Genomic DNA, 12,584 nt, shown 5'->3' on the forward strand with positions numbered 1-12,584 from the left:
CAAATTTTTCCAGCACTCTATGAGCATCCTTATTTTGTGTGCGTGTAACGGAAACAAAATCACACTTCCCTTGCACATGGATTCACTTATTACAGTTGGCCATGCTGTGTAAAACATGCTGTAAAAGTGGAGTAAATTTATTAAAAAACCCCACAATTCCACACACAGTTACCTGAAGATAAAGCAATCATATCAAAGTGTGAAGGGGTGGTGTGGAGGGAGAATGCAAACATACACAAGTACATGAGCAACCTGCATTGCAACAAGATTTTATTAGAAACTCAACAGGCAACTGCATAAAATACTTCTTGCTATTCAATAAAGGCACATGGTTAGAAAAAAAAGTCTGCAGTATGCTGTCATTGTCACCTGTACCAAGATGGCAGTATGCTGCATCAATAAAAGAAGCAGTACAGAGAGCATAAAATAAATGAAAGTGCACACAATTCTACAAGAAAATTTTTTTTTTCTTCCTGCACATTGCCAGCTACTGCAAGACATGATAGACATTCTGCTCTATGCACTGCTTATTGGTATGCTAGACTCTAAAATTGACAACTCTTATACCAGTAGTTCGATGCCGTGCGATTTCTTGCTGAACATGTAAATGCAGCCTTGTACTATGGTTCCTGAAAGACATGAACCTACGCTAAAGGCTATAACATTCACTACAACTGTTTATGTACAAGTTCATATATTTCATGCAAAACTTGATCACTGCTCTTTTTTTGATGACGCTTCTCTGCCAATGTTCATTTTTGATAAAAGGATACATATATATCTATACATATATACACATATAAAAATATGCATAGAACCTCTGAAGATGTGACAAACAATATAGTACATAATTGTGCCAAAAGGTTTTGCATACAGATGTGCAGCTTGTACTGCATATGTCCAAACGGCACATTTCAGAGGAAAGCAAATGCAATAACGAAAGGAGTTAAATGTGCATGATGTTCTTTTTCTTTTTACTTGCAACTAGTCAACCCCACAGACCAGAAGTGCATGCATAACATGTCTACAAGAGCTACTAGGTGGAAGACATGAATGTACAGGACCAGCTTAGTTATTTTACCATCAGTGAGCTTATTAACTGCAAGTTGGGCACACAGGCAATTAGCCTAACCCCCATCAACACCTTAACATCAACACCTTAAAATGCACTCATTATTGCTGTTGTGCCACCATCAGGCTTTCCTGGACTTTGAAGCTGGACGCTGCAAAACACTTAACAAATACAGAGTACTGCTTCGTAGCTGCAATAGTGCGTACATGCTGCAGTCAAACAGCAGTATTCGACTATATTTCCACTTTGACTAGATTTTGGTGGGCATACTACCTAATTACACATTTGAACAGGAGACAGACAACACAACATGATGGTTTCACCAGTGCACAATACCACCACTTCCAAGGCAAGACATGACAGCTCACAGCAAGACCTCTTTTTTTTTTTTTCCCACCAACTAGCCACACCAAAATTGACGGTTCTGGCAGTCATAATGAGTGCCTCTGGGGACATGGGGTAGGTGCAAAGACCCCAGCATTTTCCAGTTTTCTTCAACTATTAAAAAACATAAAAAGAAAAAAAGTCAGTGTTACTGCTACATAAAGCGAAGCTAATTCAACAATCTAGATATGATGCACAACTTCTGGCAGCATCAAAGAGTTAAGGTAGAGTGAAGCTGGTGAAGAAAAGAAAAGCTGCTCAGCGAAGAACCATGTTGACGGTGAGCTTATTCCGAGGGTTCACGCACAACACGACCATTGAGAGGCTGTGGAGGTCGAAAGTTCTTGAGGATTGGGCCATCGGTAGGCACCTGGGGTCCTCCTCCTTCTTTGTAAGACAACAGCTGGCGGAATGCTTCAAACTAAATGGAAGGAAAGAGGAGGGATGGGGAGGGGGATAGAAGTGAGAAAAGTTCAGAGAATGCTTGGACAATGCCTACAAAAGAGTTTTGTGTTTGGTTAAAACATCAGGACCTATGTTTAAAATTTTTTTTTATAAATATGTTCTCATGACAAATTACGAAAAAAAAAAAAGCCACAATGGGAGTATGATGCAGAATCCATTCAGCACTAACATTGCTTCAAGCTACCAAGAGTTTGTGATCATCAGCATTTCCCTCTATTGCATTTTTACATGTGCAAATTAATTGACACACAGCAGATTTTTTTAACAGCGCGATACAAGATGAAGGAAACCAGAAGAAAAGGGGTTAACTGAGGGGCTTGTTTTCATTAGTCATATCATAAGAAGCCAACAAATACTGACACCAAGGACAACATAGGGCAAATTACTTGTGCTTAATAAATAAAAATAAAGAAACGATAAATTAATGAAAATGAAAATGGATGAAAAAACAACTTGCTGCAGGTGGGGAACGATCCCACCACCTTCGCATTTCACGTGCGATGCTATACCAATTGAGCTACCTTTATATTGTTACTTTTAAACTGAGAATTTTTAGTTTACTTTAGATTTTGCCTGATTCATGCAGCTGCATGCCACTAAGGTGTTATAGATGTCCATGGCTTTGTCTAGCTATCAAGAGACAGCACTTATTACCAGGGGCTGCTCAGCTATCACGTAAATATGCGATGGCAAAACAAAAATTAAAACAAATTTGGTATTGATGGCTAGAAAGCTCCTACACTTCTTTTTTGTTTAATTTAGTGCAACTAAACTGCATGAGAATTCAAGCTCCATATTGCTTCAAGCATCTGTTTACATTGCTGCTACCTTGCGATATTGTTGCATAGGTTGCCCGTTAAGATTTTTTTCCTGGTAACTGTGTTTGTGTAAACAGAACGCATAGTGCTCAGTAGTGCTCCAAACTGGTTGACATTATTTAAGTATGCCTCGCCAATGGCCATGACCACCACTGTGTAAAGGTCGTGGTCCACCAGTTGACCAGCCACACACAACAAATGCATAATAAAAGGAGATGAAGGAGGCCTTAGCTATCATCATCATCATCAGCCTGGTTAGGCCCACTGCAGGGCAAAGGCCTCTCTCATACTTCTCCAACTACCCCGGTCATGTACTAATTGTGGCCATGTTGTCCCTGCAAACTTCTTAATCTCATCTGCCCACCTAATTTTCTGCCACCCTCTGCTACACTTCCCTTCCCTTGGAATCCACTCCGTAACCCTTAATGACCATCGCTTGTCTTCCCTCCTCATTACATGTCCTGCCCATGCCCGTTTCTTTTTCTTGATTTCAACTAAGATGTCATTCACTCGCGTTTGTTCCCTCACCCAATCTGCTCTTTTCTTATCCCTTAACATTACACCTATCATTCTTCTTTCCATGATAGGTGTAACATTAAGGCCTTAGCTATGAGGATTGCCAATTCAACCAAATAAGTTTTATGGTTTTCTAACTATTCTACATGTGTGGAAGTACCCCTTTAAGCTTGAATATTTATTATAGAAACATTTTGTGCAGGAAAAGTAGTTTCTTTGGCAATTTCTTTTTTTACATTAATTTGTACTATGAACCAGGATCATTAAAAACCACCAATTTATTTTTTCATTTTTTTTCATGCAGGCTGAACTTTTCATCTTATGGTACTCTCAAGACTTTGTGCCTATCACAGGGCAAAAATCTTGCTTTATAGCACAGCCTGCTTACATGGCTGCTGTTGCCAGATTATTTCCTATCTCTGCACTTTAATGTCAAGTGATTGATGTTTGTGTAATGGCGGTATTGGGGCATTCTTGATTGGTGAACAATTACTTTTAACATTTTTTTTACCTGAAACATTCGTACAGCCTTTTATGCTCCCTTTTAAAAGCCAGAGACACACCATTGGTGATTCCACGAGAGATGAAACATGCATGTCTGCTTGATATTTTTGTTTTGCCTGTTTTTTTTTATGTCATGTAAGAATATTCAAACTGAACGGAACCAAAAATGTTATTCCCGAAAGGCGTTCCCAGCAAGCCAGAAAAATATTTGAAGGTGGCAGCGTGAGCGTCGTCCTATTGCTTAACACAATAACTTCCGATTTCACAGCCAAATTATACGCAAACTAAAAACAGTGTGTTAAAAAACTTTTCTGCTCATTTTAATATGCTTGGCAGTAAATTAGTTCCATGCATTTTTTTATGCTGTCCATAAACGAAAAAAATGTAAACAAATTCGAAACATAGCCCAAATGAAAAAAATTTTGTAACTCATACGTCACGGTATATTTTCAATTTTACACAGAAACTTGAAAACGGTATCAAACATAAGGTTCCCTTTGCAACATTTATGCAAAATATTATCTTCCTACATAAAACACAACAGAAGAAAGAGAAAAGTTGAATAAAAAGCTCATTAAAAAGAAAACTCTGGTTACAATTAAAAAAAAAAGTTTGGATGGAAGTCTGCTCATGTCGGGCAAAATGTGGGTGCAATAATGTGTCTCCTCATTTGCTTTATTCACAATATATAATGGGCCAAAGTGGCCCATGTTGAGTGTGCTGGCTTCAGTACCTTTGCTGGTTGTCTATCAGTTTGCATTGTAAGCAAATCTCGTTCTGATTTCTTTGCTGCTTCAGAACTTCACTCTGGCAGCTTGTTTTCAACAAAAATGTATTGTCAGATTTTATTTGTATCTAGCGTGTGCAAAGGTAGGGGGCTTCCATCCGCTAAAGTGCTAATGCGTACTGAGTTTGCAGCCTACAACCTCTGTGGGCATCGCACTTACGCCTCCATTATTCGCTTGTCAACAGCATGCGAGACACTGCGAGTGCATGTTGTGGCTGACTTTGCCAAAACCCGCCTGGTGCGCACAGTAAATCACCTGTAAGTGGCGCCAAGGCAGGCTAATCCGTAAGCGATGGAGCACTTCCATAATCAGCAGGTGCGCTATTATGGAGGTGCTGCTTCACTGCCTGTTCACCATCCCATATGTGCAATGGATACTGGAACCTTCTTTGGCACCATCGCGTGCAACTCATGCTGTGCCTTTCTAAAAATTGATTTGAGTCATTTCCCAAGCCATTTTATTTCGTTTCCTGTTATCACGTTTTCCACGTCACTCACACATAACATCTTCCTGTCTTACCTTGACCTTCACCACTGTGTTTCAGCTGTCCGAAAAAATGCAGTGCAGCACGACTGAGCCAAAGGTTGCCGAAGTTGCCTAATTTATGATGTTTTGACAGCGCTCGATAACGTGTGGCCCACACGTTTTCACAGAAAAAAGCTTTAGACAGCCTTGTTCATAAAACGTGAAACCGTGAGACATTCTGGAGGCTCAGTCACGACAGCAGCGCAGAAATAGGAACAGAAAGAATGCGGTGCTGTTCAGTAGGAACATTTAGACTTGGTCTAGCTGTTCAAACATGTGGTGCATGCGGCTCATAGCTCAGTCTAAGTATTCTGCGCTGATTATTTAAGCGTTCACAAAAAGAAGATGGCTAAGAAAAAAAAAATTTCATTGCATAAACATTTTGAATGTTGCTTCCCTGCGGAAGCTACTGCCAGAGGCTGAGGATATTCGCGGCATTGATGAGGTCTGCCAGCACTGCTTTACGTGTCTCAAGGAAATTCTGTCTTCATCTAGTGACACCCGCGATGAAGCAGACAAGGCATTCCTTCAGGAAGAAGAAGTGATTGATGACATGAACAGGTACGTCCACTTTTCCTTTGATGTTTCACCATTGAAGCCACCATCTTCCATTCACAAGCACAGCAGACTATCTTACGGAAAGAGAAAACGGGCTGAGAGTGAAAGTGTCATGGTGACGAAGATATGCTCAACTATGAGCGCTGCATAGGGAAGCGTCAGTACACCTGAGCCGTCTGTGACAGAATGTTGTACATGCACTCGCTGGTTAAACAGCTTGAAGCAAGTGTACAAGGCTTCAAGGTCCTATCAAGAGCAACTCCTCTTAACAATCATGCCACCAGAAGTTGAAAATAAATGCATTCAAGAGGCAATCCCAGCTGTCACAATGTACATGCTCAGAAAGGCTCGAAATTCACATGAGAAGCATGGAATGTGGTCAGAGTCTTATCCGTACACGAGCTCAAGCTAAAGCCTAATGGATCTACAAGGTGCGCTCGACTACTTCACCAAGTACGAACTTGGGTGCTCTCGGCAGAGCCCAAACAAGAAGGATGTTGTATCAGTCATCACATACGGCCAGAGAGAGTATGTCTCAAAGCAGTTTATGACATATTCTATATGCGAGACGTTCCAGATGTTCAAAGCGGGTCACCCCAAAAGTGCTATTGCCCTGTCAAAGTTTTACAGCCTGCGTCCAAAATGGGTGCTGCTCGCACCGCATCAAGAGCTTTGCATTTATTGTGCTAATGTCAACCTTTGTGGCTCTGTGCTTGAGAATGTAACCAGCATGGAAATCTCATTGGAAGGCATGAAAGCACTGTGCCTTTGTAGCTCCACAACCACAGATTGTATGTTAGGTTAAGCCTCACTTTGTATGTTGAAAGCCTCACTTTCGCCAGTCTGGGAATAGTCCACAAGTATGAGGTCACATATGCTGTCTGGGAAAGCGGTGAGCTGATCAAGTAGACACCGTCTCCAAACCTTTTTGTGAAAGTGCTTGGCAAATGGGTGACCAAATGGATTCCTCATGAATACATACGCTGCACTCAAGCGTTGTTCAGCATTTTGATTTTGTAAAAAACTCGACTGTTCGTCTCTCAAGTGAAACACAATCGTACCATTGGCACAAGAAACAAATCTCCATTTTCACCTGTGTTGCCACAATAAGGTAAGCATAGCTTTGCTGCCATAGGCGACAACATGCATCACGATGCAGCGCATGCCCGCTACGCCCTAGGTGCTATGCCCTAGGTGCTATGCCCTAGGTGCTATGCCCTAGGTGCTATGCCCTAGGTGTTACCCCCTAGGTGTTACCCCCTAGGTGTTACCCCCTAGGTGCATGAAGTGTTAGATGAAAAAGTACCCATATATTGTCATGTAACATACATCAGTGATGGGGCAGCGAGCCATTTTAAAGATAGGCACCAACTGTATGAGTTATGCCACTCCAAGTATATGTCCGCGAGGTGGATATTTTCCACTACCGCGCATGGGAAGAATGCCTGCGACGGTTTGGGTGGACTGCTTATGCACCAAGCTTCCTTGCACAACCTGAGTTCTGGAAGCACTGCCTTGATTCAGTCGGCACATGAGATGGTCTCCCAACTTAGCGGCAATCTCAAGAATGTGGCCCTGCTTCATATGCCTGCTGCAGCCTTTGAGGAGCATCGTTAGCAGAAGTCAGTGCAGTGGTCAACGCACTGTCCGTTGCAAGAACTGCCGCTAGCCAGCTGACGGTGATTAAAACCTTTTAAATACTAACTGCAGGGGACAAACACTAAATTTGTCTGAGCACCCAAACCCAAATAGTGTTCAGTTTGTTCTCTCTTGCGTCCCAGAAAACAATGTAGAAAACATGTTCTCTGTTCTTGCCACAATAAAAAACCTAGGTAAACCTTCCTTCATTTGTGGCAACCATTGCCTTTTCGTTTTTTAAAAGAGCAAATGTTAACTGGAACGAGTCATCACGGCACTAAAGCCAGCATGCTCAACATGGGCCACTTTGGCTCGCTATATGTTGTGAATAAAGCAAATAAAGCAAACTGATGGTGGAATTACCCACCATCAGTTTCAATACCAAGATATAAAATTCTCTGAAAAGGGACCTTGTGCCTTAATAAAACATGAGTTAATCCAGCCCACCTTTGATTTGACTTTTTGTTTGAGAAAACGAAAAGGTTCCCACACTTATTGGAGACTTCCTTTCAAGTCAAACTTTGGAAAAGTCTAGCCAATTTTTCGTGTCCTGCTGCAGTTGAATTGACAGAACCTGAGTGCAAGATTTTCCAGTAATAACTCTAGTGAGAGTATAAAGCATGCAGGTTCAAATGGCAACAATACATTCTGTGCTGATGCTTTACCATTTTTGGGAAGAATGACAACTTGCGGAAGCTGTGACAGAAAAATTAGTAAATTAATATTTTAAAAGTTAGGCAGTTTTCCTTACATTTTAAAAACGTGATGCAGGACACTATGGACGATGCATATTTAAAATTCAATAAATCAGATCAAATACGAAAACTTGTGCCAATGTTTCAATGATGCAAGCCCTTTCTTTGCAGCTTGAAAAAGAGAGTAAGCACAAGATAACCTCACCTGTTCTCGTGACACTTCAATGGGTTCCTTGAAGACAATCCAAGTGACGCTCTCATAACAAGGTGGTGTAGTCAGGGAGCCTTCATACGTCCAGTATGAACCCTTGGCTGGGAACAGATAAAATTAAATTTAGGTGTCAGCAGCAAGGCACCAAGTAAATACAGAACAGACTAGGCCACAAAATAGTATTGTTATGGCCATGATAACTAAGCTGTTGATATAGCTTGTACATTTAAATTACTGCTCAGACCTCAATTAGGGACAAGCAAAGCAAGGCTTGCAGTATCACAATTCATGCCTTGCACTGTCCTAAGCTGTCGCAAACACACAATTTAGGCTTAATTGCCAACTTCAACAGCTCACCTAATCCTCGAATGGTGGAAATTGAAGCATCATTTGCAACTTTTAAACAACACAGCAAAAAACTGGACAAGTGCAAAGAGAAAGTTGACGTATGTCAGCAAGTCAAGTACTTGACCGACAAACTTGACGAGCTGGAAAATTGAAGCCACCGTATTAATATTTTCATCTATAGGCTGACAGAACAAGATTGTGAAACTGCTACTGATCAGAAGCAGGCAATTGTTAATGACACTCTAAAAGACAAGCTCGGTGTGGATGTTCAATCAATCAAGCATTTTCAGTGTAGCGGTAAAAAAAACATAGGTAACCGAATTCGACCTGCCATTTCGCACTTTTATAATATCACTGAAAAGATGTCTGTGCTTCAAACCTGTTTTAGACAGTCATTTATCTGTTTCTGACGATATCTTGGCACCTGCTCACCCGTGAACAGGGTGTACTGATTCGTAAGGCCCAGACTGAAACACTCCCTACACCAGCGCAAATGCACCTCCTCTGTGGCCTCTTACCTGAAGATCCCCCACCCCGCCGATACTGAGGCAAACAACACCCGAACATATCCCATATCTTCTGGTCCTGTGGACCACCCCCATTTCCACTGCCTGCCCCTACAAATCTTTCCCCTAAACCCCATGCCGGGTGGCTGACAGAAGCAGCCAGAGCCGACAACCAACGGTACCTTGCGGCGTTTATCAGTGCTGCACTTTGAAGAATGCTGCAAGCGAGGCTCTGGACTGAGGGCCTTTCCACCACACCACCCAACATGAAAATAAAGTTTTTTCTCTCTCTCTCTTGGCACCTGTTGATACCATACACAGTATGCTTCGGCAATCATGCAAAACTGAGAGAAAATGATGATAAAGCTACTCTTGTCTACAACATACTCAACGTAAATGACAAATTGTATGGTTAGGATGAGATGGAAAATTCAAGAGTATTGCCCAAAGAAATATGTTGTGCGGATGCCAGTAAACGTAATGTTACTTGCCTGTGGCAATGTTAATGTACACCTTCATTGGTTGCCAAAAAAGCCTACTGTTGCACCGTTCGAAAGGAAAAAAGAAAATCATGTGACCTTCAATCACTGCTTAAAAATAACACCAGTAAGTTTTGGAAAGTTATCTCCCCGTGTACTAGCTACTTCTAGTATATCACTGCAAGACGATTCTGGTATCCTTATCAATTGAGAGGACTGTGCAAATGTCTTTAACAATCACTTTTCTGCAATGCTTACCCAGGAGGATCATTGTAACATGCCTTCACCGATGGAGGTAGATTGCCCGTTTATGGGGCCAATCACCATAACCCCCGACGGTATTTCCAGATTAATTAGCACTCTTAAATTACCATTCTTAAGGTAGCCACGTCTGCTGGTATAGACGGTACAAACTCAAAGATATTAAAGAACACTGTCATTCCTTCTAGTGCTATCCTTTGCCGCATCTTTCAACAACCATTATCGTCAGTCGAGGTACCATACGATTGAAAGCTCGGTAAAGTTATTGCTATTTAAATCTGGTAACAAAAGTTCTGTTAACTACTATACTATATCTCTAACAAGTGTCTCTGGAAAACTTCTTGAACACATAATTGTATCTAACACTGCACAACACTTACAAAAAAACTGTTTCTTCTTTCCTAACCAACATGGATTTAAGAAAGGTCTTTCCTGTGAAACACAATTACTTGAATTTACTAATTTACTAATGACCTTCACACAAGCATGGATGATAATTCCCAGACTGACTCTGTATTCATAGATTTTTTCAAAAGCATTTGACAGTGTTGTGCACGGACGTCTGTTTGCCAAACCATCTTGCCTTAACCTTGACTCCCTAACCGTCTGATGGCTTCGAAACTTCTCGTCATTCCATAAACAGTTCACAGTCATTGACAACCACTCTTCTGATACGTCTAACATTACGTCCGGTGTACCTCAGGGTAGCATGCTGGGTCCACTTTTCTCACTTTCATAAATGACCTTCGCTCAGGTATTTCATCAACAATTCGGTTGTATGTGGACGACCGTGTTGTACATAGAAAAATTCAAGCACATTATGACTACACTGCTCTTCAACAAGATCTTGAGCGGTGTTCCTCATGGCAATTGATGTTAAATACACATAAATGCAAGTTGATTATGTTTAGTCGTAAACATATGAATTCTTCATTTAACTACATGCTTAATAATCATTCTCTTTCCAGCACATCCTCATATAAGTATCTAGGCGTCCATCTTACACCAACTCTTTCATAGTATGTAAACTCGTATCAACACAATTACAGAAAAAGCATTGCGAACACTCAGCTATCTGAAGTGTAATCTTTACGACGCTCTTCAAACTACTGGCAAGCTAGCTTATCAAACATTTGTCCGCTCTCAACTAGAACATGCAGCACCCATTTGGTCACCTTACCAAACTTATCTAATCAATGACCTTGAAGCTATTCAGAACCGAGCTGCTCGATTCATCGTCAAAGATTAAAGCATACACTCTAGCGCAACAAACATCAAGATAGCACAAATACTTCCACTTTTAGAAAAATTTCCAACTATTTCGCTACCTTGTTTAGTCACAGTCACAGTGAGCATTCGTTTTCCTTAAACTTTTCCATTCCATTCTTCAAGACGTCTGCATAATGAACATAGCTTTCAATGCCTCTTTGACAAAACTAGCGCGTTTAATTCATCTGCCCTGCCACAGGCTATTAAATATTGGAATAATCTTCCTGACACAAATATTGTTAATCCTGTGACTTTTAGACAGGAGTTACTGCACATTTTAAATGCTGATATTGAATTGATTATGCAAATATGCCAAGTGAACGTGTTTTAAATAGAATTACCTGTACATTTACAAATTTCTTACTGTAACCTGAATTGTATAAACTGGATACGGCCTTTATCGCTAAGTGCTGTATAACTTCCATTTCCATAATGGAGAATTTATGTACAGCGTTTCCTTGCTCCTTTTCATTGTTTGAACCTTATTGTAGCCTGTGAGCACCTTGAATATATAAATAAAAAATAAATAAATTGTCCTTGATATACTTAAATGCATGAAGCATAGTAAATAATGTTGACAAACTTGAATAACTATTGCTTCTATACTCTCTTTACATTATCGTCATTACTGAGACCTGGCTACATTCCTGTATTCACGATTCAAAAATAATTCCACCATGTTACTCAATTTTACAATCTGATCGCAAAAGTTGCGAGGGTGGTGTTACAATCGCAGTCAAAGAAAATTTGTCTTTTCATGCCGAGGAAAGCATCCCAAACCATGAAAGTGTTTGGTGCACTATAACAGGGCAATACACCTTAATACTAATAGGAGGCATTTACAGGAAACCGAATGATCTTGGCTACTTTACATGCATTCAGACTTCCTTTCTGGCACGGTCAAAGAAAGAAGCAAGGTGGTTCTTACTGGTGATATTAATCTTCCTTCAATCGACTGGAACACATTTGCAATCACCTCAAGCTGCAAACTTATTTTAAATATTAGCTTTAGCTTTTTCATTAAATCAACTGGTTAAAGAGCCTGCATGCATTCAAGGACAAAGCAGTTCAACACTGGACCTTACATTTGTTTTGCATAATTTACCATCAGAACTAACAGTAGAACATGGCATATTCAATCACAAACTACTGGCATTAACATTGAATGTCGAGAGCATGAATACCAGATGCTCGCCGTATGGAATACGCATGGCTGCTAAAATTTACAACAAAGCTGATAATGTCAATGTCATAGATTACTTGGAAGCATTACTAGACTGCTTCACTCTGGAGAGATAGAGAACTGTAGGTAATCAAAGAAGTTCAATGAAGGCGTTGCATTCTGTGAAAACTTTATCGACATCAAAATAAAATATACAAAATGTAAATCGCTGTGGATAATGTATAACATTATTCACATAAAAAGGAAAATACAATATGTGCAGAAACCAATGCAATACTGCCAACATTCATAGACTTGCCAGTGAGCTAAAAGCAACAATTGCATCTGCCCGCTTTACCTTCTTTTCAACTACGCTAACAACTTT

The 12,584-nt window shown here is 40.5% G+C and overlaps 1 protein-coding gene across 9 annotated transcripts in view; it reads right to left on the bottom strand.

Annotated features, from left to right (window-relative positions):
- Positions 1-253: 253 nt before the first annotated feature.
- The window catches only part of LOC139054128 (carbonic anhydrase 1-like), a 129,794-nt gene continuing 117,463 nt past the window's right edge, over positions 254-12,584 (bottom strand). For all 9 annotated transcript variants that reach the window (XM_070530726.1, XM_070530722.1, XM_070530727.1 and 6 more), the window contains 2 exons: positions 8,169-8,275; positions 254-1,877 (listed from right to left, as the gene is read on the bottom strand). In XM_070530726.1, the coding sequence (XP_070386827.1) occupies positions 1,743-1,877; positions 8,169-8,275 (242 nt within the window). In that variant the 3' untranslated portion in view covers positions 254-1,742. The remainder of the gene's footprint in view (positions 1,878-8,168; positions 8,276-12,584) is intronic.

The sequence above is a fragment of the Dermacentor albipictus genome, chromosome 1, assembly GCF_038994185.2.
Source record: "Dermacentor albipictus isolate Rhodes 1998 colony chromosome 1, USDA_Dalb.pri_finalv2, whole genome shotgun sequence".
Taxonomy (NCBI): Eukaryota; Metazoa; Arthropoda; class Arachnida; order Ixodida; family Ixodidae; genus Dermacentor; species Dermacentor albipictus.